The sequence below is a fragment of the Balaenoptera ricei genome, chromosome 19 (genome assembly GCF_028023285.1).
Source record: "Balaenoptera ricei isolate mBalRic1 chromosome 19, mBalRic1.hap2, whole genome shotgun sequence".
In the NCBI taxonomy this organism is placed as follows: Eukaryota; Metazoa; Chordata; class Mammalia; order Artiodactyla; family Balaenopteridae; genus Balaenoptera; species Balaenoptera ricei.
In genome coordinates, this window is record NC_082657.1 from 4,662,707 (window position 1) to 4,688,706 (window position 26,000).

At 40.9% G+C, this 26,000-nt stretch overlaps 1 protein-coding gene across 1 annotated transcript; it reads right to left on the bottom strand.

Moving 5' to 3' along the window:
• Positions 1–3,919: 3,919 nt before the first annotated feature.
• On the bottom strand, positions 3,920–25,532 carry LOC132354069 (zinc finger protein 616-like). Its single transcript, XM_059905673.1, has 4 exons — positions 25,492–25,532; positions 17,086–17,176; positions 12,307–12,433; positions 3,920–8,035 (listed from the first exon to the last, which is right to left on the bottom strand). Exons 2-4 carry the CDS (start codon positions 17,155–17,157, stop codon positions 5,679–5,681), a joined length of 2,556 nt encoding a protein of 851 aa, XP_059761656.1. The 5' UTR covers positions 17,158–17,176; positions 25,492–25,532; the 3' UTR covers positions 3,920–5,678.
• Between the last annotated feature and the right edge of the window lie 468 nt (positions 25,533–26,000).

The window sequence follows — 26,000 nt, forward strand, 5'->3', positions numbered from 1 at the left end:
TTCCCAAGCAGCAGGCATTTCATTTCACAACTTAGTATTATTAAGATTACTGGTCACGGGACTTCCCTGGTGGCACAGTGGATAAGACTCTGCGCTCCCAGTGCAGGGGGCCTGGGTTCGATCCCTGGTCAGGGAACTAGATCCTGCATGCATGCCGCAACTAAGACCCGGCACAACCAAATAAACAAATAAATTAAAAAAAAAAAAGATTACTGGTCACAGACAACATAACAAATGTAATAATAAAGAGAAAGTGTGAAATATTGAGAGAATTATCCAAATGTGACAGAGACACACAAAGTGACCAAATGTTGCTGGAAATATGGTGCCAAAGACTTGCTCCACACAGGATTGCCACAAACCTTCAGTTTAGGAGGGAAAAAAAAAAAAAAAAACAGTATCTGTGAAGCTCAATAAAGCAAAGTGCAATAAAAACAATTATGCTTGTAATGACATAATAGGAAGTTACCATAACCACAATTACATATGAAGTCACTTAAAAATGGCAAGAGATGCAAAATTAAATACAGATGTTGAGTAGTTGAAGGATAGAAATAATTAGCCTTGTTAGTGTAGCAACTTGATTAAGAGATTTGTTTTTAAAGCTGGACAACATGGATTCAACTCCTGATTCAGTCACTTGCTGGGATGGAACTGAATCGGTCTAAATCTGTCTTTGTCCTAAAAGCCTTCATTTGTGAAATGAAAGTAAACGTCAGTGCTTTTTTCAGACATGAAAATTCAGTTAAGTTATTGGGCATAAAGCCTTAATAACAGTGACTCTTGAACTGTGAAAGAAAAGATAATACAAATCAAAATTAAGATCACTTATCCAAGGAAAACATTTTATTTTTGGTCAGGATCAAATTCTAAGTGGAGGATATCTGGTGTCAGTTGTCATGGTATGAGAAGCACAAATATTTTCTCTGCAGAATTCACTGATTCTGAACGTGAATACCAATCACTGCGAAGTGTCAGACTGGCTTCTAGATATTTGGCAATGGAGATTGTCTCCTTGTCAAAAACTATAGTTGGAATCTTGCGATCTTTGTTATTCATCCTTATAATTTCATTCAGTTTGTAACAGGGAAGAGTCAATCCTGACTCCATGTTGAATCTGTTTTACTTTAACCTTTGCTTCCTGTTGCATTTGTTCACTAAAAGGATACTGTCTATACACAACGGCCTACCTCGGGGAACCCTGCCCATCTGCCTGAATGTTAAACCAAAGTGCCTTTGTTCAGGGAAGAATCCTGACCCTGTCCACCTGTGGACGGCTGCAAGACAGACGAAATTAACACATCCCCTCCCCAAGGCTGGCCATTCCAGGAGATATTTGCAAAATTTATGGCCTTTTTACTTTACTTCCCCACCTCCTCTGCCTCTCTTTTCTATAAAAGAAACTGGCATCCAAACCCCAGTAAGATGGTTTTTTTGGAGACACTAGTCTGCCATCTTCTCGGTCTGCCAGCTTTCCGAATAAAGTTGCTGTTCCTTGCCTCAACACCTTCCTCGTCTCCCGATTTACTGGCCTGTTGTGTGGCTAACAGAGCAAGCTTGGACTTGGTAACAAGTTCACTGTTTGTTCAACTCCACAAACTTGATTTTCAAACACCTGACCATAGCCAACTCCCAAGGTAAGATTTCACTTCACCATTTGGCCATTCCAGTTCTTCCATTTAACTGAACCCCTAAAAGAACACTCTTCTATCATGTTTATAGTGCCCCTACTTTGTACACATCATTGCATTATGAGCATATTCATGTCACAAGAGTCCCCAAACAACCCACAGATTTATACATCCCTTGGTGTAAAATGGGAATATGTCTGGGAGGAAAAAATAATGCTAAACAAAAGGGGTATTTTAAAAATATATATATTACAGTAGAAAATAAACCATGTAGGGAATTCCTTGGCGGTCCAGTGGTTAGGACTCAGTGCTTCCACTCCACGGCCTGGGTTCATTCCCTGGTTGGGGAACTAAGATCCCACAAGCCATGCGGTGCTGCCAAAAAAAACAAAACAAAACAAAAACAAACAAAAAAATCAAAAGAAAAGAAACCATGTAACCTATTGCTTAATACAATGATTATAATCAAAATTTTAATAGCCTTTGGATAACTGCTCTTCTGGTAAATTTCTTAGATTATCTAAATAACAGTTCCACGCATTAATTTTTATCAAACGAGGGTAAAAATATCTTAGGCAATTTATTTAAATAGTATTTTACAAACTTTTTCAACAACCCTATTGAACAATGGAACATATGTCTGCTGCAGGGGGAAAACTATAATGAATTATTAGCATGAAGAAAAGTATGGTGAACTTCCCTGGTGGTCCAGTGGTTAAGAATCCGTCTTCCAATGCAGGGGACGTGAGTTCGAGAGCCCGCACGCAGCAACCAAGAACCCGCGCTCCGCAACTAAGACCGACGCAGCCAAATAAATAAATAAATTTTTAAAAAAAAGTAAAACTATGGTGTATCCTAACCAAGAAATCAGGAGTAAACATTCAGTGTTTTATTAAAGAGTCTGACTCCATTTTTTGATGTTTGATTACTGACACATTCTAAGTCTCACAACCTCTTCCTATCCTGCTTCTCTGGGCAAGCTGATAAGGAAGCCTAATGGATCCCTCCTGTGATGCAAACTGGAAGTTCAAACCATATGCATATCCTCCAACAAGCCTCAAATAGTGATCACATTAACAAACCAAGCCAGTGACCATTCCCTGTTGTCTCAAATCATTTTTTGAACAACTTAAAAGTCTCCCCTGTCCCCCTAGAAACCTGAATAATGTAACATACATTCTCATAACACTTCAACGTTAATATCAATCTAAATGACCTTTAGTGGGGTCCCACCTTTTTCCACTGAATGGCTACAAGTACAAATTAGCAACAACAAAAAATATTTGGGGAGTGAATGTATGAAATTTCAAGTTTATCTATCAAACAAAAAAATTCCCATTGTACATTGTTCATTTTTAAGAGAAAACTCATGAACATTGATATTTTCAAATTATTTCACTGAGTGATTCAAGCACAAAAGAGAGATTTATGATTTTTAAATGTTCTAATATTTTGCATATGTGTACTATATTTGTATTTTCCCGTCATGTAAATCAAGGTGCATGCCTTGGGTTTACCTTGGACACAATAAAGAACATGAAGAGCTACATTCATGTAATGCATACTCACGGATGTGCAGCAGGTTTCAGGGAATGTTCAAAAAAAAACAAAACAGTCCCAATGTGGAGTCGCTTGCCCCCAGGACAGCAAACCAAGACTTAACTTGCAGTTTCACCCCTCCCAGGAATGTGACCTTAAATCAATCACTCTGGAATTTCCTGAACAACACTACAGATGTAATCTACAGGATAAGACCTTTGCAATCCCTCCCCCAGCAAAAGGTCACCTTGCCAAAAATATTTTTTTCTTTTGGAAATATCTTTCTTATCCTGCCTGGTTTCTATTTACAAAAGATTTCCATTTTGTACAGCTGCTTTGAGCCCCTCTTTATTTATTGATACTAGATGGGATGCACACTGATTCACAAATCACTCAAGAAAGCCAGTTAGTTCTTTAAATTTACTTGGTTCAATTTTTGTTCTTTAATAGAAGGCAGAGTCTGAAACACACTCCTACGGTATTTTCACTATAGCCGCATAAATATTCTGGAGCAGAGTTTGCGGAGGATAAGTCAGATACAAATTATGAATATATAATCCATAAATTGTATGTTGTTTGATTCCATCAGGGAAAGAAATTGTTAAGATTCTTTCAACCCTGAGAGCCTGATGATGCAATGTTAGCTTCTGTTATAAAGTACTAAGGTGGAATAAAACTGTGTTGGTGGAAGAAACATGATTCATCCAGGGTTATGAAAAACGATTGATTTTATTAATTAAACACCTATTTTAATCGATTCAGAATTAAACCAAAGCAAAATGTAATGGCAACAGTCAAATGTGAATCATACACATGCACATACTGTTTTTCTCTCAAGCTAACTGCTCTCTCTTCAATTTCCAAGAAAACTAATTTTTCATTGAACATACATATATACAACAGCTATTCCCATTCACTGGAAAAAGTGATCAGCTTTTCCTTTGTACTGTTTCTACCACATAATCAGTCCCTATGAACCTGTCACTCTCCTTCTGTGAAAAGCCCAGTTCCTTAATGTCCCTCCTGCTCTGTTCACGGCCAGTTGGTAGAGCATTCTGTGCTGTAACCCATAATGGCCTATCTACAGAAGGGCCTGAATATAGTTAAGCATGATTAGTCATGTCACAGTTTTACACTGTTCACTGCCACCCCCCAACTAATGCTAATTCACACACTACTGAATTTGATAATAAAGGGTCCCACTTTTACCAGGCAACATGGATGTGGATGAACTACAGCTAATGAAGTCAGCCCCCTCATCTTATTCTTTCCCAAAGACCATTCTGAAAGGCCTGTAGTTAAGGCATAAAATCAACAGACTTCAAACTTCAGGTTGAAAGGCATTAAGAGCAACATAGCCTTTTCAAGAAAAGACAAATAATTAAATATTTATACACTGAAGGTAACGGGCCATTTCCACAAATGTCCTTCTTCCTGTCATACACGTCGTATGTTTTACCATACGTGACTTGTAATTATTCTGCTGTATGCAATATCTCAGATTAATCTCAAAGAACTAAAGACATTTGTTTCTAGTATGGATTCTCTGATACAGTCTGTTGTCAGAAGGGCTCAAAAATTTCCATATCATTATACCAAAGGTGTCGATACTTGATGAAAATCTTTACAACATTTCTTGCCACACACATTACATTTGTGTGGTTTCCCTCCAGGATAAATACTTTGATATCTAGTGATGAATGAGCAATAATTTGAAACCTTGCAATACTCACTGAATTTTTAAGTATGAAGTATTTGGTGAACACTCAGTTTAAGGCACAACACAAAAGCTTCGACACATTCATTACATCTGTAATGTCCTCTCCAGTATAGATTATCTGATGATTGGTGAGATGTGAGCCCTGAGTAAAGGTTTTTCCCATTCATGGCATTTGTGAGGTAGTCTCCAGAATGAATTCTTTGGTGAATGAATTTCTTCTCGAAAGGCCTGGTCATACTAAATACGTTTACCTGACTCTTTCCGGCGTGATTTTTCCAATGAAGCGTAACATGTGGACACCTGCTAAAACCCTCACTTAAACTCTCTCACCAGTATGGATTACCTGATGGTAAGGTAGGATTGAAAGTAAACTGAAGGATTTGCCACACATTATATTTGAAAGGTTTCTCTCCAGTATAAATTCTTCAGTGGATATTAAGGTATGAATTCTGACTAAAGACTTTGAGACATTCATTACATTTCTATGGTTTCTATCTAGCATGGATTATCCGATCGTAGGTAAGGCTTTGTCACATTGAAGACATCTGCATGACTTCTACCACTATGAATCTCCCATGAACTTAAAGTGTCAATTTTGAAGGAAGTCCTTCCCACCTATATTACATTAATATGGTTTCCCCTCTGTATTTATTACCTAATGTGTAGGGAGGGTTGAAATCTGAGTAAAGGCTTTTCAGCACTCAATATTTTTGAGAGGTTTCTCTACAGCATGTATTCTACAATGAGTTGCAAGTAGTGAATTCTGACTAAAGACCTTACCACACTAATTACATTTGTAAGGTTTTTTTTCCAGTATGTATTCTCTGATGCTTTGCAAGGGTTGGATTTTGACTAAATACCTTGCCACACTCATTACATTTGTAAGGTTTCTCTCCAGTATGAATCCTCTGATGAATCCTGAGGTGTGAATTTTGAGTAAAGACCTTGCCACAGACATTACATTTATAAGGTCTCTCTCGAGTATGAATTCTCTTATGACCTGCAAGGTGTGAATTACGACGAAAGCCTTTGCCACAAAAATCACATTTATATGGTTTTGCTCCTGTGTGGATCATCTGATGTCGACTGAGGGCTGACTTATCGTTAAAGGTTTTGCCACACTCATTACATTTGTAAGGTTTCTCTCCAGTGTGAATCCTCTGATGTCTTGCAAGATAAGAATTTTGACTAAAGACTCTGCCACATACATCACACTTATATAATTTCTCTTGTGTGTGGATTAACTGATGTCTACTGAGTTTCGATCTGTAATTAAAGGTCTTGCCACACTCATCACATTTGTAAGGTTTCTCTCCAGTATGATTTCTCTGATGAATTACAAGGTCTGAATTTCGACTATAAACTTTGCCACATACATCACATTTATATAACTTCTCTCCTGTATGGATTATCTGATGTCGAGTGAGGGTTGAGCTGTGATGAAAGGTTTTGCCACACTCATTACATTTGTAACATTTCTCTCCAGTATGAATTACCTGATGCCTTGCAAGGGCTGCTTTCTGACTAAAGACTTTGCCACACTCATTACATTTGTAAGGTTCCTCTCCAGTATGAATTCTCTGATGAAATGCAAGGACTGCTTTTTTAATAAAGACCTTACCACAGTCATTACATTTGTAAGGTTTCTCTCCAGAATGAATTCTATGATGTTTTGCAAGGTATGAACTTTGACTAAAGACTCTGCCACACACATCACATTTATATAATTTTCCTCCTTTATGAATTACCTGATGTTTCCTGAGGTTCGAGCTATGATGAAAGATTTTGCCACACACATTACATTTGTAAGGGTCCTCTCCAGTATGAATTGCCTGATGACATGCAAGCGTTGCTTTTTGACTAAAGACCTGGCCACACTCATTACATTTGTAAGGCTTCTCTCCAGTATGAGTTCTCTGATGAATTGCAAGATTTGAATTTCGACTATAAACTTTGCCACACACATCACATTTATATAATTTCACTCCTTTATGGATTATCTGATGTCGAGTGAGGATTGAGCTGTGATAAAAGGTTTTACCACACTCATTACATTTGTAAGGTTTCTCTCCAGTATGAATTCTCCGATGACTTGCAAGGGTTCCTTTTCGACTAAAGACCTTCCCACACTCCTTACATTTGTAAGGTTTCTCTCCAGTATGAATTCTCTGATGAAGTGCAAGGATTGAATTTCGATTAAAGACTCTGCCACATACATCACATTTATATGGTTTTGCTCCTGTATGGATTCTCTGATGTCTTCTACGATTCGAGCTGTGATGAAACATTTTATCACACACATTACATTTGTAAGGTTTCTCTGCAGTATGAATTCTCTGATGAATTGCAAGGTATGCTTTTTGACTAAAGACTTTTTCACATATGTCACATTTATATAAATTCTCTTCTGTATGGATTACCTGATGTCCAGTGATGTGTGAGCCATGATTAAGGGTTTTGCCACACACGTTATATTTGTAAGATTTCTCTCCAGTATGCTTTCTCTGATGAACTGCAAGGTCTGAATTTCGACTAAAAACTTTGCCACATACATCACAATTATGTATTTTTTCTTCTGTATGGATGATCTGATGTCGAGTGCGGTTTGAGACCTGATGAAAGGTTTTGCCACACTCATTACATTTGTAAGGTTGTTCCCTGTGTGCCCTCTGGTCTTGTGTCCGTACTGAAGGATGCATAAAATCATTCCCATTTGTATCAGAAATGCTTGTTTGGACAACAGGAGAAATTGTCTGAAGTGGTGAAAATGAGGCACTAATGCTGATACTCTTGTCAGCTTGATTAAATTCATCAATTTTTTGTTCACTTTTAAATATATGCAGTTCATCCCGAAAGCTTGATGCAGGCCTATTTTCAATAGGCTTAATTTCTGCAACACTCCTACCAAGTCCATCTCTCTTATCAGTAGGATTTTCATTATGGGACATAGGAGTTCCTTTGTAATTTCTTACCTCATCTCTCTGCTGAGACTCAAAGTCAGATATATTTTCCTGGATTTCCCTGAGGTAAAAATGTTTCATTTTATTCCTTTCATGTCTTCCCAACATCACTGTTTGTAATACTTCTCCTCTACCAGTGTTTACTTTTAGTTGTAATTTCTTGATCACGTGTATAGGCGAGATGTCTAGAAGATAAAAGAACCATAAGTAGCCTATTCATTTTAATTCATAAATAAATGCTTCATGTTAAATACCTGATATTACACCAAAACTAACACTTATACCAAAGTTATTAACTTTCCAACACAGATCTTAAAATTTTTAGGAACACAAAAGGAATGATTCTTTACTAAAGAAAAAGTGATTAATTTTAGGGTACTGTACTTTCAAACAACCTATGCCAAAAATACTCACATAGGAATAACTTCTGTTAGCTATCAAAGAAAGTGTATATTTCCACCATGACGTGTAAGCACACACCAATTAACAGTAAACATACTGTTGTCTCATAACTGAGGAGAAAAATATATTACATTATGCATATATTCTGCATACCTATTATTCATAAATAATTGCTAAATAGCAGATAATATATTGTAACAGTCAGTAATAAAAGACTAGCGGGAATTCCCTGGTGGACCTGTGGTTAGGATGCTGCACTTTCACCACAGAGGGCCCAGGTTCAATCCCTGGTCAGGGAACTAAGATCCCACAAGCTGTGCAGCACGGCCAAAATAAAAGAAAAAAAGAAAACTAGCATATTAATGAATAATCTAAATGAGTTGCAGATAGAATTGGGAAAAAAATATAGCATAGAGAAAATTAAGAATTTGATAAAACAACTTTTTAGAAAACAAAATATTTTTCTCAGTACCTCCTATAAAACTATGTACCCATGAAAAAGCATAAAACATCTAAAAGCCAATCATCTGTAAATCAAAATTAAATATTTATGAATAAAATATTCTCCATTTATATTTACAACCAATTAATGGAGCAATTCCCAACCTATGAAGTGCCCTTAAACATCCAGTTCATTGGCTCCAAAATATACATAACAAAGAGTGAGCAATTGGTAAATTTATTAACTACGGTCAGAAACGACATTGTTGAGAACAAATTGCAAAAAAGAAAAAAAAGCATACGATATAAAATGCAAAGGGATGTCAATAAACATGACAGACTATTAATATATCTTGATATACAAAATTACCTTTAGAGTCTTTACTAAAAACATGCACTATTCTAAGGCATCTAACAGTACTAATTTCCTTTAAATGGCTTGAAGAAACTTACCACAATTTTTCAAATTAGGACAGAAGACTCACAGTTTTATGTACATGATCCCAACTGACACAGAAAGTAGTGAGAGAATACTCCAATAAAGACGTTAAAAAAATAAAAATAAAAATAAATAAATAAATTTTAAAAATAAATAAAAAAAAAAAGAAAGTAGTGAGAGAAACAGGATTTGAACCTGGACCTACAAACTAAGACAACATAACTTAAGCATGACTACCCAGACAAGCAGTATAAATTACATATTACAGCAAATTCCAAGAGATTAAAAAGAAAACTTCAAGGGAGATGCAAGAAGACGTGAGCTGTGTAACTAAAAATGTTGTTCAGTCATCCCTCCTGGAAATGGTTTCTGGTTCATCATTGGAGATGTCACTCCACCTCATAAGCTCTCTCATTAAGATGCTTCAAAATTAGGTGTAGACGTAGAATGAACAATGGTGCACAAACAGGTGACGAAAAATATGGCATCAACAACAATTTACTGAACAGTGTCACAAATACGGGGGTGTGAACTTGGACACTTTTCTTAGGAGAAATTCCTATACCATTTAACTGAGGCTGAAAGGGGATGGTCATTAGCATATATGAAACACTGTCACAGTGCCCTTGAGCCATGCCTTTGTGTCATTCCACAAAACCAGAAAAAAGAATGTGGAAAGACTAATCAGCCACGCTCTGATGGTATCCTGGAACATGCTGAACTCTCCACTAAATAGCTTGAAGTGGTGATTTTGTGTGTAGCAGGAAAATGTTACAAGATATGAGGAAAAGTATTCTCTGTAAGAATTTTCTGTTACCCAGTAAACCCACTCCATAGAGAGTCCACCAGAAGTTGTCCATTAACTAAGGGTGGATTATCACAGCAAACAAACAAGAAAAATTTCAGAGCCTAGAACTATGTATTTCAAAAACAAAGTTATAGAGGCACAATCATACAAACTTAGAGGAGTACAAAGTCAGGAAGAGTATACATTTCCCAACTAGGTAGAGCAGTACAAGAGTGGAAAAATTGCAAGATATGTGTGTCAGATTCTGTAGGACCTTCAGATGGAACCATGAGCTTTACCCACAGATGCCAAAGTAAAACCCTGAAATATTCACATATTCACCTCATGAAAGATTGAGGATTAAAAAAAGGATCTCTCTGTCCATTATCTTTACAGTTTTCCTAAGTAAAAGTTACATAAGATCCATTCAAACTGGCTGTTACACACATCCTGCAGTTTGTGGCAAAAGCAGAACATAAAAAATGGCTGAGGGATCTAAACAAGCAGACAGGGCTTGAGACAGCTCCATGCAGGTTCTGAGGTGCCAGATGGAATAAGAGAGCAGCCAGTGTTTTCCCATCTTCTGATTACGTACCCTAAAAACATCAAATGTGGATGGAACTCGGCAAGGTTCAGGTATTGAGTCTGGAGGTATCAGCTCTTATCTATACGGACTGAGAACTGAGCTTCCAATAAAATCATGCCCTGAGGGACAGATGAGTGGGCAAGAAACCCCAATAAAACAGCTCGCTTCGGACAACTGGCACTCAATTGAGCAGGAGGCTTTGGGGTCACTGGGCAGCAGGGACTCACTGCCAGCCTGCCAGACTCCCGGCCCGGTCTTGATCCTCCTGGTGGGCATTTCTCTGCTCAGAGCCGCTGCCAGCCCGGGACTGGCAACCTTTTCTGCTGAACATCCCTAGGCAAGATACGAGTGCCAGGGAGGGGATGGGTTCCTCCCTCCACAAAGCGCCTCCTAGCCCGTGCTGGGCATGTTCCAGGAATGGGAACTGGCTTTCAACTTTCACCACAGGCCACCCTTAGCCAGCAGGAGCACACTGAGGAAATTTTACCATCATGTGCAATGCATGAGAAAGTTGACTGTTTTCCCCCCTGCTGCCAACACAACAAACAGACATCAATAAATGACACTCATAAAACATGGTACTATTAAAAAGAGAAATGAGGGGCTTCCCTGGTGGCGCAGTGGTGGAGAATCCGCCTGCCAATGCAGGGGACACGGGTTCGAGCCCTGGTCTGGGAAGATCCCACACGCCGCGGAGCAACTAAGCCCGTGCGCCACAACTACTGAGCCTGCGCGTCTGGAGCCTGTGCTCCGCAACAAGAGAGGCCGCGACAGTGAGAGGCCCGCGCACCACGATGAAGAGTGGCCCCCGCTCGCCGCAACTGGAGAAAGCCCTCGCACAGAAACGAAGACCCAACACAGCAAAAATAAATTAATTAATTAATTAAAAAAAAAAAAAAAAAGAGAAACGAAAAGCAGCCAGCATCACGCTCCTCAAAGTCAAGCAACAACCAGTTCACGGGAGCCAGGTACGGAGTGCTGTAGATCATGATAAAGACTTTGCTTTCGTCTCTGTAGGAGCTGCAGCACCACTGGAGGGTGAAAGAATACATTTTACATGTTGAAAGAGTGATAAGTTATGGAGAAGAAAAACTTCCTCTGAGGGTTCATAATAATAAACAACATTGGTATTCTCATAGAACTCTCCAACAAGAGCGTTCAGAGTTTCTCAAACACTATTAATAACGAGGCTTCCCCTCAGCCCTTCTGAGATCTGACCTATATTCAAACTTTGATACATCCCCAAAGGCATTCACCTCACTATCTACAGCCTAGGGCTCTTTCTCTTGCTACAAAGTGGGTAAAATATTCAGATGAGAAACAGAAATTCCTCCAATTAAGAACAAAGAAACATGATTTGCTGTGGATTTTCCAGAATCCTAGTTCTTTGTTCACCAGAGGATTGAGGACATTACCAATGGGTCTAGAAAAATATTGCAAAAATTCATCCACTACTTGCCTCCTTCTGAATACACAGGGAACAGTATAATATGCAGAAACATAGCTCTTTTCCTAGAACTCCATAATCAAAAGCCCATGGGTAGAAAATAGGAAAGTGGGTATATCAAAAGTTTGCCATAACTACATAAGCTCTGGAACAACCCCTGATGTATCATGAAGTGCACAGATCATCGGAGGAAAAGGTAGGTTTATACTTCTGATGCCATATCATGAAGCGTTTCACGTCTGAGTCAACAGGGATTTCAGATCAGTCAAGGAAAACCGGCTCAAATGAGGCACACAAAGGAAATGAAAAGATAGCATGGGAAGATCCCTACTTCTAGAGGGAAGTTATCCTCACCCAGGGAGAGCAGGTTCCTGTAGGTCTCCAACATCACGTCCCTGTACAAGGCTTGCTGAGCAGGGTCCAGGCATTCCCACTCCTCCTGAGAGAATTCTATGTCAATATCCTTGAATGTCAACTGTTCCTGAAATGAAAATACATTTCACCAAGGGGCCCTGAGGAGAGTTCTTATTTGCACGCAAAATGACAAGAGGAGAGGGGTAAGGATGAATTCAGTTGAAGTATGTTTCTGACAAATCCACGTAAAGGTATTTAGAGCAAATTATCAGTCTCTAATTTTAATTTCTTATGCTTTTTCACGAGATTATGACATCCTCCAATTAATGTGGATTTTTCATTTTTGTGGAAAATATATGAAATACATACAAATAAAATTCAATAATGGATTGTCTATGCAGAAGTATTACATATTATGTTTTACGTACTGAGTGATATTCAATATCTAGATGAGCTATAGCATGAGTGGTGTCTTAAGTCCACAGTGGCTTTAAAAAAAAAGTCAAAATCTTAAATTATGATGATGATGGCAACAGCAATGACTAATGGTGGTTGAATACTTCCTATATGCAAAAAACTACTCTAAAGGCTTTATAGATGTGAGCTTGTTATCAACCTAATAGCTCTTTAGAGTAAGATCTGTTCCCATCTTACAGAGGAGAAAAGTGTCAGAGACACTCTGAGAAACTCAACTGAGGTTATTTAAGAAGCTGAGAAATGACAGAGCAAGCACATGAACTAAGGTGGCTGGGCTCTGGAATTGAAGCTAAAGAAGCAGAAAATTTAGTAACATTAAGAACAGTAAAAGTACACTGACGGAGGATTCCCGCAGAAACCTTGAAAGGTCACTACAGATGTGGGCACACACAAAAATGTACATAAATGTTAGTAATATAATTACTATTTAAACTATTAAGGGAATTCCTTGGCAGTCCAGTGGTTAGGACTCTGCACTTTAATTACCGAGCACCCAAGTTCAATCCCTGGTCATGGAACTAATACCCTGCAAGCCGAGCAGTGCGGCCAAAAAACATTTAAAAATTAAAAGAAAAAACAAAAAACATTAACAGGAGAGTGTAGAAAAAATTCAAGGCCATGGAATATATTTAAGATACCATCTCAACTGAAAAAGATATTTTACGTAGTAATAAAATCATGATGTCTTTTATCAAACCATGCACTTGAACATTCATAAACTTGGATAAATATGTAAACACACAATTAACTGAAATGAGAGTTGTCTCTGGACATATTTTTGCATCATTTTTTTCATCATCAGTTTTATTCAAGTGAATTTCAGCATCTTTGGGACAATGAAAACGTATCAGCTATAGTAAATGGTACTAACATGAAAAAACAGGATACTTTAACGCTGATCTCTATAGATACCTATATTCAAAAATATAAATAAAATTTTATCCACTAAAATTGACATATGAAGGTATTAATAAATACAAAACAGAGTTAACAAGAACATTTCACCATACACCATAATCAAAAGAAAACACTTGATGCATTTCCTCTGTAACTACCCTGGAGTGAAGGGGGCTGGCTAGGTCTCCTGCCTTTTGCCACAGTACAATGTGCCTGAGTAGAGGCAGCTAGAAGAAATAACAGGAAAAACAGAGAACAAGGGTGAGAAAAACAGAGAAAATGTGTCAGAGAGTTGGAACAGTTAACGTTCACAAATCTGAGGAGATGGACAGGCAAAAAGTTAAAGGATGGAAAAAGATATTCCATCCTAAAGAGAGCACAGGTGACTATATTATACCATACAAAATAAAGACAAAAGCTGACATGAAACAAAGGATATTATGTAATGATATAAGGTACAAATCACCAAGAAGATATAAAAATTATAAATACATATACATATAACATTAGAGCTCCCCCCAAAATGAAGTAAATGTTAATAGAGATAAAGAGAGAAATAGACAGCAGCACAATATTAGCATGAGACTTCAACACCCTAGTTTTACCTACAGACAGAAACAAAAAGAAGATCAATAAGGAAACAGAGGACTTAAACAACAATATAGGACAACTGTACCTAAGAGACATGTACAGAACACTCCACCCAATGACAGTAGAAAACACATCCTTCTAGAGCACACATGAAACATTTTCCAGGAAAGACCACATCTTAGGCCACAAAACAAATCTTAACAAATTTAAGAAGATTGAGATCATAAAAAGTATCTTCTCCAACCACAATGAAAAGATACTAGAAATAAAGAGCAGAGGGAAAACAGGAAAATCCCCCAAATGAGGAAATTAAACAGCCCATTCTTAAAGAAGCAATGGGTCAAAGAAGAAATCACAAGGAAATTTTAAAAATATTTGAATGAGAATAAAAACACAACATACTAAAATTTATAACATGCAGTCAAAGCTGTATTAAAACAAGAGTCAACGACTTCCCTGGCAGTCCGGTGGTTAAGACTCTGCACTTCCATTGTAGGGGAAGTGGGTTCGATCCCTTGACAGGGAACTAAGATCCCACGTGCTGCATGTCACGGCCTAAAAAAAAAGTCTACAATGCTAAATGCTTACAACAAAAGAGGGAAAAGCGGGACCTCCCTGGCGGTCCAGTGGTTAATACTCCATGCTTCCACTGCAGGGGGCATGAGTTTGATCTCTGGAAGGGGAACTAAGATACTGTATGGCGCACAGCATGGCCAAAAAAATAAAATAAAATAAAATATTTTTAAAAAGGGAAAAGATGTCTACGCTGCTGTTCAAGAAAGTACTGAACGTCCTAGCTAGAGCCATTAGACAAGACAAAGAAATCAAAGATATGAAAATTGAAAAAGAAGTTAAAATTGGTTTTTTGCAGGTGACAAGGTTTTATATATACAAAACAAAAAGATTCCACAAAAAAACGACTACTTCAAAAGAAAACTTTACAAAAGTTTCAGCATAAAAACATCAGCACACAAAAATCAGTTGCATTTCTATACACAATGAGTATCAAAAAAAATTAGAAAACAATGCTATTTACTATAGCATCAAAAGAGATAGAATACTTAGCAAAGGGGGTAAAAGACTCGTACACTGAACACTGCTAAACGTTGCTAAAAGAAATCCATGCAGATACAAATAAATTAAAAGACACCCTGTACTCATGGAATGGAAGACTTATGAATCTTTTTTTTTTTTTAATTAATTAATTTATTTATTTATGGCTGTGTTGGGTCTTCGTTTCTGTGCAAGGGCTTTCTCTAGTTGCGGCAAGCGGGGGCCACTCTTTTTTTTTTTTTTTTTAATTTTATTTATTTATTTATTTATGGCTGTGTTGGGTCTTCGTTTTTGTGCGAGGGCTTTCTCTAGTTGTGGCAAGCGGGGGCCACTCTTCATTGTGGTGCGCGCGCCGCGCCTCTATCGAGGCCTCTCTTGTTGCGGAGCACAGGCTCCAGATGCGCAGGCTCAGTAGTTGTGGCTCACGGGTCCAGTTGCTCCGCGGCATGTGGGATCTTCCCAGACCAGGGCTCGAACCCGTGTCCCCTGCATTGGCAGGCAGACTCTCAACCACTGCACCACCAGGGAAGCCCAAGACTTATGAATCTTAAAATGACAGTATTACCCAAAGTGTTCTATAAATGCAATAGAATCCCTGTTAAACTTTCAATGGCAATTTTTGCAGTCATAGAAAACATAATGCTAAAATTCATAGGGAATCTCAAGGGACCCCAAAAAGCCAAAATACTCTTGGAAAAGAAGATGGAGGCCATCATTTTTAGATTTCAAAACATATTACAAAGTAATCAAGATGATGTGGTACTGGCAGAAACGCAGATACATAAAACAATGGAGCAGATCAGAATACCAGAAATACTCCTTGATATACATGAAAAATGTACTGACACGGATGCCAAGACTGTACAACGGGGAAAGGAGAGTCTCAGTAACAAATGGTGTTAAGAACCTAGACATCTACCAGCAAAAGAATGAAGCTGGAACACTGCCTGCATCAAAGGTAGACACTGTGTGTCAAAGGATGCAATCCAAAGAGTGAAAAGACAATTTCTGAGGAATGGAGGTATGAAAGTGATTTAAAGAATTTCCAACTGTCAGAGATTTAGGCTGATTTCATAGTTTAAATTCGATGATGGACTAAAACACATTCTACCACTGATGTCTGTCTCTGAACTGACCATTTCCATTCCCTATTATTAAGATTTTGAAGTCAGCTACATTTAGTTTCAATTGCCTTAGAAAAAGCCAGAACAAATTTCTCCTAATTGGTCTGATATCCAGATTTTACCAGGTATTGTGCATATTAAGATCTGACTTCTACATGCAGCTTTTTTTTTTTATAACATCTTTATTGGAGTATAATTGCTTTACAATGGTGTGTTAGTTTCTGCTTTATAACAAAATGAACCACCTATACATATGTATATATCCCCGTATCTCCTCCCTCTTGTGTCTCCCTCCCACCCTCCTACATGCAGCTTCTTTATCCCGGTTTATAGAGAGTGGACACTGCATCCACATGGGACCCCGAAACAATTCCTGCTGCCCAACAGCTCTGACACCACGTCTCCAATCCTGTCCAGCACTATGCCCAGTGGAAACCATTGGCTCTCATCATCCAGATCACTCTGTCATAGGGAAATGAAATCTAAGAGGAGCTGACAGGGACTGAGGGAAGGCTCTTGATGACTGTGAAAGTACAAGTGTCAACCAGGATACTTCAGAGTCAAACAAGATTAGCGAGTCCAAAGAAGGGCATTTCAGAAAGAACAGACTGAGAATCAAATGAAAATATGACTTTACCTGAGAAACAGCCATTCCTGACTCCCTTTCTTTCCTCCCCCTCCTCTTCCGGGCTTCTTCCTCAGGCAACATGAGTCTTTAGAGGACAATCCTGAAAGATGAAAACATGCTTAGAATCAAAAGACCCCATTCCCATACCACAACCATAAACAGAAGGAAGATCTCTCCATGTGGAACAGACAGTCCCCTGCTGCCCACTGTCCCAGGAGGGGCTCAGGACAGTAAACTCCCACACAGAGACCAACACAGGAGTTTCCCACACTTTCCTTCAGATCAGGCTCCCCACCTGGTGAGGTCCTCACGTACACAGCAGCAGCGGGCACCTCAGCTGGACCCGACGACCCCCTGCAGGTCACAGACCAGTCCTGATCCATCCCCACGCAGAGCAGAGCCCCCTCAGCCTCAGCCCAGATCTCAGCCCTCAGGAATGGGGGGACCCAGAGTCACGATGCTCAGTGATGGATACAGAATGGAATCACCTTGGACACTTTAAATACTATTGAGGTTGGACCTCATACCAACTATATGAAGGGAAATCTCTGGTCAGAGGGTACAAAACATGTCAATACAAAACGCCTCAACAATCTAACGTGAAGCCTGGGTTGAGCGGTGCTCAGAGCAGGCAAGCCCAGCACAGCCAGCATTTTAGTTTTCTTCTGCAGCTTTACTGAGGTACAGGTGATAAATAACAATGCTGTCCATGTGAGGCACACAATGTGATTATCTTACAGATGTACACACTGTGTAGTAATTATCACAATAAAGTAATTTACCCTTCCATCAACTCACAATTACCCATGTGTGTCTGTGCGGTGAGAACATTTAAGTTTCACTCTCTCAGCAAATTCCAAGTATATAGTAACAGAGTATTAACTACAGTCAGCATACTGTACATTAGATGTCCATGCTGTACTTATTCATTTCACAACTGAACTATTTGTAACCTTTGGCCAACATCTCCCCAAGTGCCCTACCACCCAAGTCCTCATAACAACCTTCATACTCTATGGCTCTATGAGTTTGACATTTCTAGTTTCCATATAAAATGTGTGTCTTCTTCAACCGAAATTATGTCAGAAATAATAATAGTAATGCCAGAATGTCATAATAATAATTTATGGCTGATATAAATTTCTATACACACTCATTTGTCAACAGACATTTTGGTTCTTTCTACATCTAGACTGTTGGGAATAATGCAATAATGCTCATTGGAGTGCAAATATTTCTTTTACTGGAATGATTTTGTTTCCTTTGGATATCTAGTCACAGGTGGGTTTCACAGATTGTGTGCCTGTTCTTTGTTTAATTTATAGAGGAAACTCCGTATCACTTTCACTAAGAGCTAAACCAATTACATTCCCACCAACAAAGCATAAGGGCTCCCTGTTCTCTGTACCGTGTGTGTGTGCATACGTGTGTGTGCACACGCATGTTTGGTTGAGACAGGTAGGGAGAGGACAGTAGAAGAACCAATACTGGCCCGGGAGCAAGAAAGTAGCAGCTACATTTTCCCAAGGATGTGTCTCTGGAATGCAGATCACTGTGGTGTTGCTGGTACTCTGATTCTTGGAACAATCTTTCCTACATCAAAGAACTTAATGGCCCTTCTCAAGTTGTGCCCACAGACACATACCTACCAGAACCTCTCTAATGAAAACGTTCTGCCATTTGAAGCTTACTACTCATAATTTCCCTTCTGGGCTCAAGTAAACTTACAAAATCTCATAAATCCAACACACTCTCCATATGACCCATATTCACTCATCCTGCTATAAAATACCAGAAAACATTCCAAACTCTAATAAATCATGCCCGAGGGCAAAATACATATGAGACACTCAAGGAACCACCAGACACAAAACACCGTATTTTTATTCACAGTGGCCACAGACCAAACACTGATCTCATAAAGCTATATATAAAAGAAAGATGTTTCCAATGATGCACATGCCCCAGTGAGAACCTGTAACCAAGAAGGACCCTTTGGGGACTTCCCAGAACAGAGACCCCCCCCCTCCTCGATGCTCTCTGCCTGCCTTTTGTCTGTAGAAAACTTTAGTCAAAGAAAAAATTTAATCATAGAAGTGAGAAAATGCAGAAAGAAAGGAAAACAGTCAAGCAAGACAAAATAAGACTACTTTAACCATTAAACAACGTCAATGACCTTTAGTTCCTCCTCAAGGACTATAGATTAACATTCTGAGCCCTGTCCTTTGAGCTGTTTTGCAGATACTGAAACCCCCACCAGGTGAAAAAAGTTAACTGTATGCTGCCCATAAGGACATAGACCCCAGACTGGTTAGAACCAGAAGGTTGATGATGTTGACTCCCACTCACCTCACCAAGCCATCAGAAGAATGTCCACGAGCTGTTCACGCACCCCACAATGTCCCTCCCTCATCCTGTCTTTAAAAGTCTTTGGGGCTTCCCTGGTGGTGCAGTGGTTAAGAATCCTCCTGCCTCAGACTTCCCTGGTGGTCCAGCGGTTAAGACTCTGCGCTCCCAATGCAGGGGACCCAGGTTCAATCCCTGGTCAGGGAACTAGATCCCGTATGCAGCAACTAAAGACCCAGCACAGCCAAATAAATAAATAAATAAACAAAAATTAAAAAAAAAAAAAAAAAGAATCCGCCTGCCAATACGGGGGACACGGGTTTGAGCCCTGGTCTGGGAAGATCCCACATGCTGCAGAGCAACTAAGCCCGTGCACCACAACTACTGAGCCTGTGCTCTAGAGCCTGTGAGCCACAACTACTGAGCCCGCGAGCCACAACTACTGAAGCCCGTGCACCTACAGCCCGTGCTCTGCAACAAGAGAAGCCACTGCAATGAGAAGCCCATGCGCCACAATGAAGAGCAGCCCCCGCTCACCACAACCAGAGAAAGCCCGCGCACAGCAACAAAGACCCAACACAGCAAAAAATTAAATAAATTAAATTTAAAAATTAAATAAATAATAAATAAATAAATAAATAAATAAAAGGGCACAGCCCCTCCTCAGGGTTTAAAAAAAAAAAAAATTTCCCTGAAAGCCTTCAGGGAGTTCAGGCCTTTTAAGCACAAGCTACCTGGACTCCTTGCTTGGCACCCTACGATAAACGCTGCACTTTCCTTCACCACAACCTGGTGTCAATAGATTGGCTTCACTGCACGCAAGCAAGGGGACTCAAGTTTGGTTCGGTAACAAACCCAACATCTTCCAGGAAAACATTCCAAATTCTCTTTTGTATCTTTCACAGTGGATCTGAAACTTTCTTCATCTGCAATCCCAAATACTAAATAACACTGAAGTATCCTGAATCCCTCCTGTGACAGTGGGCAAACGATCTCTGCAATATTCCCTGTATTACTACTCTAAAAATTGCATGATGATTCTTAACCTCCATAACACCCAAGTCGCCTGTGGAACAGATGCTGTGGGGCACCCTCTTGAGTCATCACCTAAGGACAAGGCACCCATCTTCCTGCACCCAAAGATCCCTGTGCACTCAGCTCAGGCCACACTTTTAACCACAATGGAGGAAAATGTTTCTCTTTGCCTAAATCCACTGTCTTCATTCCTCCTCAGGTAGGATCATGAAATACCCAATTAAACCAATGCATGTAAACCTCAGTGTCAGCAGCTAGGTCCCAGGGAACCTGAGCTAAGACACTGTGGCACCTCAAACCATGCAATGCACCCCACAACTACCCATAAAACCAATTCCAGGTGCTCCAGCCAGAACTGAAACACCCTTTGCCAGCAGTTCCACATACCCCTTGACCCCACAAGGGACAAATGCAAATACCATTCACTGGGCTCATCTTGAAGCTCCCACTGGCTGCCATATCTCTCCTGCAGACCACTATAGGCTCCCTCTAATTCCCCATTTTTCTACTTCTTCTCCATGCACTCATGGGAAAACAGGGCTAAAAGGCATAAGGACTGCTCAGCAAAGGAGTCGCAACAGGAATACTCACAAGCTACCTCCCAAAGAACACTGGGCATTCACTTGACCTTCAGTATGAAGGTCCAAAATTGGCCTCCAGGATTCTTGTCTCCTGTTCTCCACACTCACAGGCAATTAAAAAATACCCTAGCTGTCTGAGGGGGGGCTCCTTCATGCCCCATTAGGTTCCAGACTTCTGCCCACCCTTAGCACAGTGAAATCACTACCCCTGACTCTGAGCAGACGAACTGCTGGAAGGCAAAGCTCCTGTCCAAGGTGGCAACTGGCCCCTGGATGGGCACAGCTTGGAACACCTGGGGGCTACAGCAGGGCAGTGACACGGCACACTGAACGTGGGGACACCTCAGCACACTGCATGAGGACGCCAATTCTGTATGGCTTTTCAGGACTCCCTACATCTTTTGGCTCTTATTTTGAGTTATTAAGTAGCCACATGGGGTAAGGATCAATTACAGGTGAAATATTCAAAACAAACATGGGAACCATCCTTATCACCTACCCTGTTCACCTGGTCTTCCCTGAAGGTTATTTATAGCCCAACCCACAGTCTTAGCATCTAAACCCATCCCCAGAGGGAGATGCTGCAGCCACCCTGAAAGGACGAGAAGCACTGTACTCCTTCAATGGAGGGAGAACAAGAAAGACTCCAAACTAATAGAAAATGGCATTCCTTGGGAGGGAGGGGGGGTGGGATGAATTGAGAGACTGGGATTGACATATATACACTACTATATATATAATAGATAACTAATAAGAACCTGCTGTATAAAAAATACATAAATAAAATAAAATTCAAAACAAAAGAAAAAAAAAGAAAATGGCATTTCTGATGACAGTGACTGATACAGAGGCAATAAAACCTGGTCAACGTGACAGAGATTGTCTGGAAGCGATGGAGAGACCTCTCTGAGCCTAATCCCGAAGGAGCACAAAGGGCCTGAGCCACTGGGATTTAAAGGCAGAAGGTAAGAACAGGAACTAAGATTTGAGAGAGAAACGGTTTTGGTGTTTGGGAACACCAAAAGGTGAATGGGACTCGGGTAAAGTGAACCATGGGAAAAGGGCCAGATCCCAGGATGAGGCAGGAGACACTAGCGGGGCCCTGAGGATGACACAGGGATGTGTAGCAACAGAGAGGAGTTCGGATATTGTCCTGAGGACAAATAAGAGCCAGTGGGGGTCTGAGTGCCAGAATTGATATAAACTCGCTTCAAATTTACACTTAACACAGAAAAATACATCTGACTATGGTCACTTCCACTCTGACCCTATGTTCTTGTCTCCATTCTAGCATTTTGCTTTTGTTTTTCATTCTGGGAAGACAGGGACCCATTCAAAATTCTAAATAGAACTGGACACTCCTCTATAAAAAGAACTGCCACGGGCTTCCCTGGTGGTGCAGTGGTTGAGAATCCGTCTGCCAATGCAGTGGACACGGGTTCGAGCCCTGGTCTGGGAGGATCCCACATGCCGCGGAGCAACTGGGCCCGTGAGCCACAACTACTGAGCCTGCGCATCTGGAGCCTGTGCTCCACAACAAGAGAGGCCGCGATAGTGAGACGCCCGCACACCGCGATGAAGAGTGGCCCCCGCTTGCCGCAACTAGAGAAAGCCCTCGCACAGAAACGAAGACCCAACACAGCCAAAAATTAACTAATTAATTAATTTAAAAAAAAAAGAATCATGTGTCTGAAAAGCAGTGACCCCAATTTAAAAAAAAAAAAAAAAAGAACTGACAGACACAGACACAATTTGGCCAATCATTTCAGGGCTCAGAGTTACCCAGGCTGAGAGTTTCTGGTCTAGTCTCTCATCCCCATGTTACAAGTGGGCTCCCTGAGGCCCAGAAGGGAGACACGTATGAGAAAGTCCGGGTTGAGTGAACAGAATTAGGTGGAACTGAATTCTGAAGGGGGATCCAGAAGGGCCAGTGGGCAGAGTCTGTCCTTATCATCCTTCCAACCTAAAACACCAGGACCATCTTTCATTTGCCTCAGCAAAGGAACCTTCTTTTTCAAGGTCTGATCTGGTACCAAGCATTTAGTTCTTCTTTTCCAGAAGACTGCAGTAAAATCTTTTAAACGTGCAGATTTGCAAAAATATACCACTGGTGAAGAAAACACTGGAAAGAGTCAGGTTAGAAATCAGCTCTGAGCAAACTTCATCATGAATAGAGGGGCTCTGACGGAAGAAGGTTCCAAGTCACTACACCCAATCCTTCAATGTTTGTAGAGAACAGTCAAGAGGGACCTCAGGGAAGCAACTTCCTATCACCTCATAGCTCACTAACTTAACAGATCAAATACAACGGAAAAAAACTGAATATTAGACTAACTGGTTAAACTAGGTTTTGACTGTTAATATAAAAGATGATTGACATCTTTTTTTTTTTTTGATTGACATCTTAACATCATCTTAATTCATCACAACAGTCTAAAATTATTTACTAGTTCCCAAAGAACGTTTCCAATACACAAGATAAAGAGGACACAGGAGGCAGGCCTCAAACAGACCTTAAACACATTTTAAAAAGAAGTATTTTGTGAATTTTTTTAAATCTAAAATTCTGGTGTGAAAGTTAAAAAAAATGAGAATATATCATATTTAGAAAAGAACTGCATGAGTTGATTACACAGGACCACCAAAGCTTATTTCAGAAGTTTATAATTACTTACAGAGAAGTAGAAATTTAATGCACCAAGATTTATTCCAAGCTACAAAAAGAATTAAATGTAAAAAAAATGAAAAAAAAAAAGGAAGAGAAAAAAGTGAATCCATTAGAAAAAAACTCACTTTTAATATTCCTTCAAAGAGGCACCATGCAGTAACAGAGTCAGTCATTTCTTGCCCCACTTCTCTTCCCTGTGCTCTATCTCATGCCAGGAAAAGGAAAGGGGGTGACCCACAGCTGTCTTGAGTCAAGTCACTGCCCCCTGGCTGAATAGGGACTGGAGATGGAAGTTATCTTCTGATACAAATAACTGCAAAATGCACAAACCTTATAAGAAAGTTTTCCAATTCTCACGCTCATCTGCATAATTTAAGCCAACAAATTTTAAATTTACTACATTCTGAAACCACAGATCATACATCACAGCTTAATCATCCACATCCAAACAACTCACCACCCACCTGGATCCCGTTTCCGCTCTACCTGCACTACTAGGTGTTTCCATTTCATTCTGTTTATTCGTCTCCCTATATCATCTCTGTCTGTGTCTCTCTTTTTGCTCCCCTCCGCTCTCCTGCCGTTCCTGCCCTCCTCTCTATTTCCTCCCTCACACCTGGCCTGCCCCACTCTGCGACCTGTTCCCCCTCTTGATGCTCTTTCTTCCCCCACCTCTGCTCCCTCTCTACCCTCCGGGTTACACCCCTTCTGTCCGTGATACACTCCCTCCCTCCTCACTCTCTGGCACCCCAGGTGGCTATGGTTCCCTGGTGTTCTTCTTTCTTCCTCCGCTGTTCTCTCTCCCAGCACCATGATGCTCTAAAGACCATGGTTCCACCTCATTTACCCTCTCCCCCCGCTCTCTGTGTGAAGGGCCTCATCACTGTTGCCTCCCTTCCTACCGCTGAATCAGGGTCCCTCTATCTATGTTTTTCTCTAAACTGTGGAAAACCCTCTGTATAATTCACTTCTTTACTTTATCCACCTGTTACTTGCAAGGCTTAGTCTCTTTCATTTTATTGTCTCTTCACAAGTCCCTAAGCCAATCCTCTACGTCTCTATTGGTTCTCCCTCATTCTTTTCTCATCTCAGTTTTTCTATTCCCCTCTCAGTCGCTCTCTGTCTCAGTTTCTCCTGGTCCCCCTCGCCCACGAATATACAGGGATGGCGACTGAATAAGATGCCCGCCTACTGGAAAAACACATTTTCCAGCGGGGAGACCGAAGAACATTGGGTGTCACACGTCCGGCCCAGGTTACCTCCTCCTACGCGGGGTGAGGGGAAGGGCTGACCAGGAAGGGGAGGCCAGAGAAGCAGAAGGACCGGCCTGAGGAGACGCGAGGACAGAGAGGCTGGGAGGGAGGGAGGGAGGGGGTCTCAGGAGAGGGGCGGGCTCTCCAGAATCCCAGGACCGGGGAGAGGACGCGGCCTGTCCGGGAGCGGGGCGGCCGGCGCTGCCCTCCAGGGGCCGAGGGAGCGAGGCTGCGCAGCCGCGAGTCCACCTCGCGGGGGAGGGCGGAGGCAGTAAAGGGCTTTATGAAGGAAAAAGAAGCGAAAGGCGGGGTCTAGCTGGACCTAAGGCAGAAAAGCCAAGGGCTCCGGGACCCACCTCAGAGCGATTTCAAACCCAAAGGAAAACACCAGACCTGTGACGGCGACGTCTGGATTTACTGGGGGCGGAAGGCCGGGTGCCGGCATTTTAGGTCCGTAGTGACTCCCAAGACGCTGAGGGTGGGGTATGGTGGACGACGCAGCACAAATTTACACTACAAAGGAGAAACTTACCTCCTGGAGCTCGAGCTCCACGCTGAGCTCCCTGCTTCCGGTTCCGTAAGAAACTGCGCACGCGCAGAGTTAGAGGCAGGGCTTCCGGGGGCGGGAACTGAGTGGAGCGCGACCGCGAGGGGCGGGGCAAGGGAGCTTACGTCATCGCGGAGATCGCCAGGGGCGTAGTAAGGGGCTGAGGTATGTTACTTCCCGGCGTCTTGAAAGTGCCGATTTTAAGTTACTATCCAGAAGTTTTATGATAAAAGCTTTACCGATGTGTGGGCCACTGATGTCGGAAAACTAACGTTTCCTCCTAACAAGTTGAAACGGCTTCAATAAAAAGCTGTTTTTCCCAGCGGTTTGCTCGCATGCCCTGTTCCAGAGGCTCAAGCAATTCAGAGCTTGGGAATGTGGGTCTCCAAGTGGTAGCTGTGGGGCAGTGGTTGGATCTGGGAACATTTCCTGCAGTTAGAATTAATTGAAGCAGTTTGAGGAAACAAAAGCTAGGTTTGTCTCTGTATTACAAA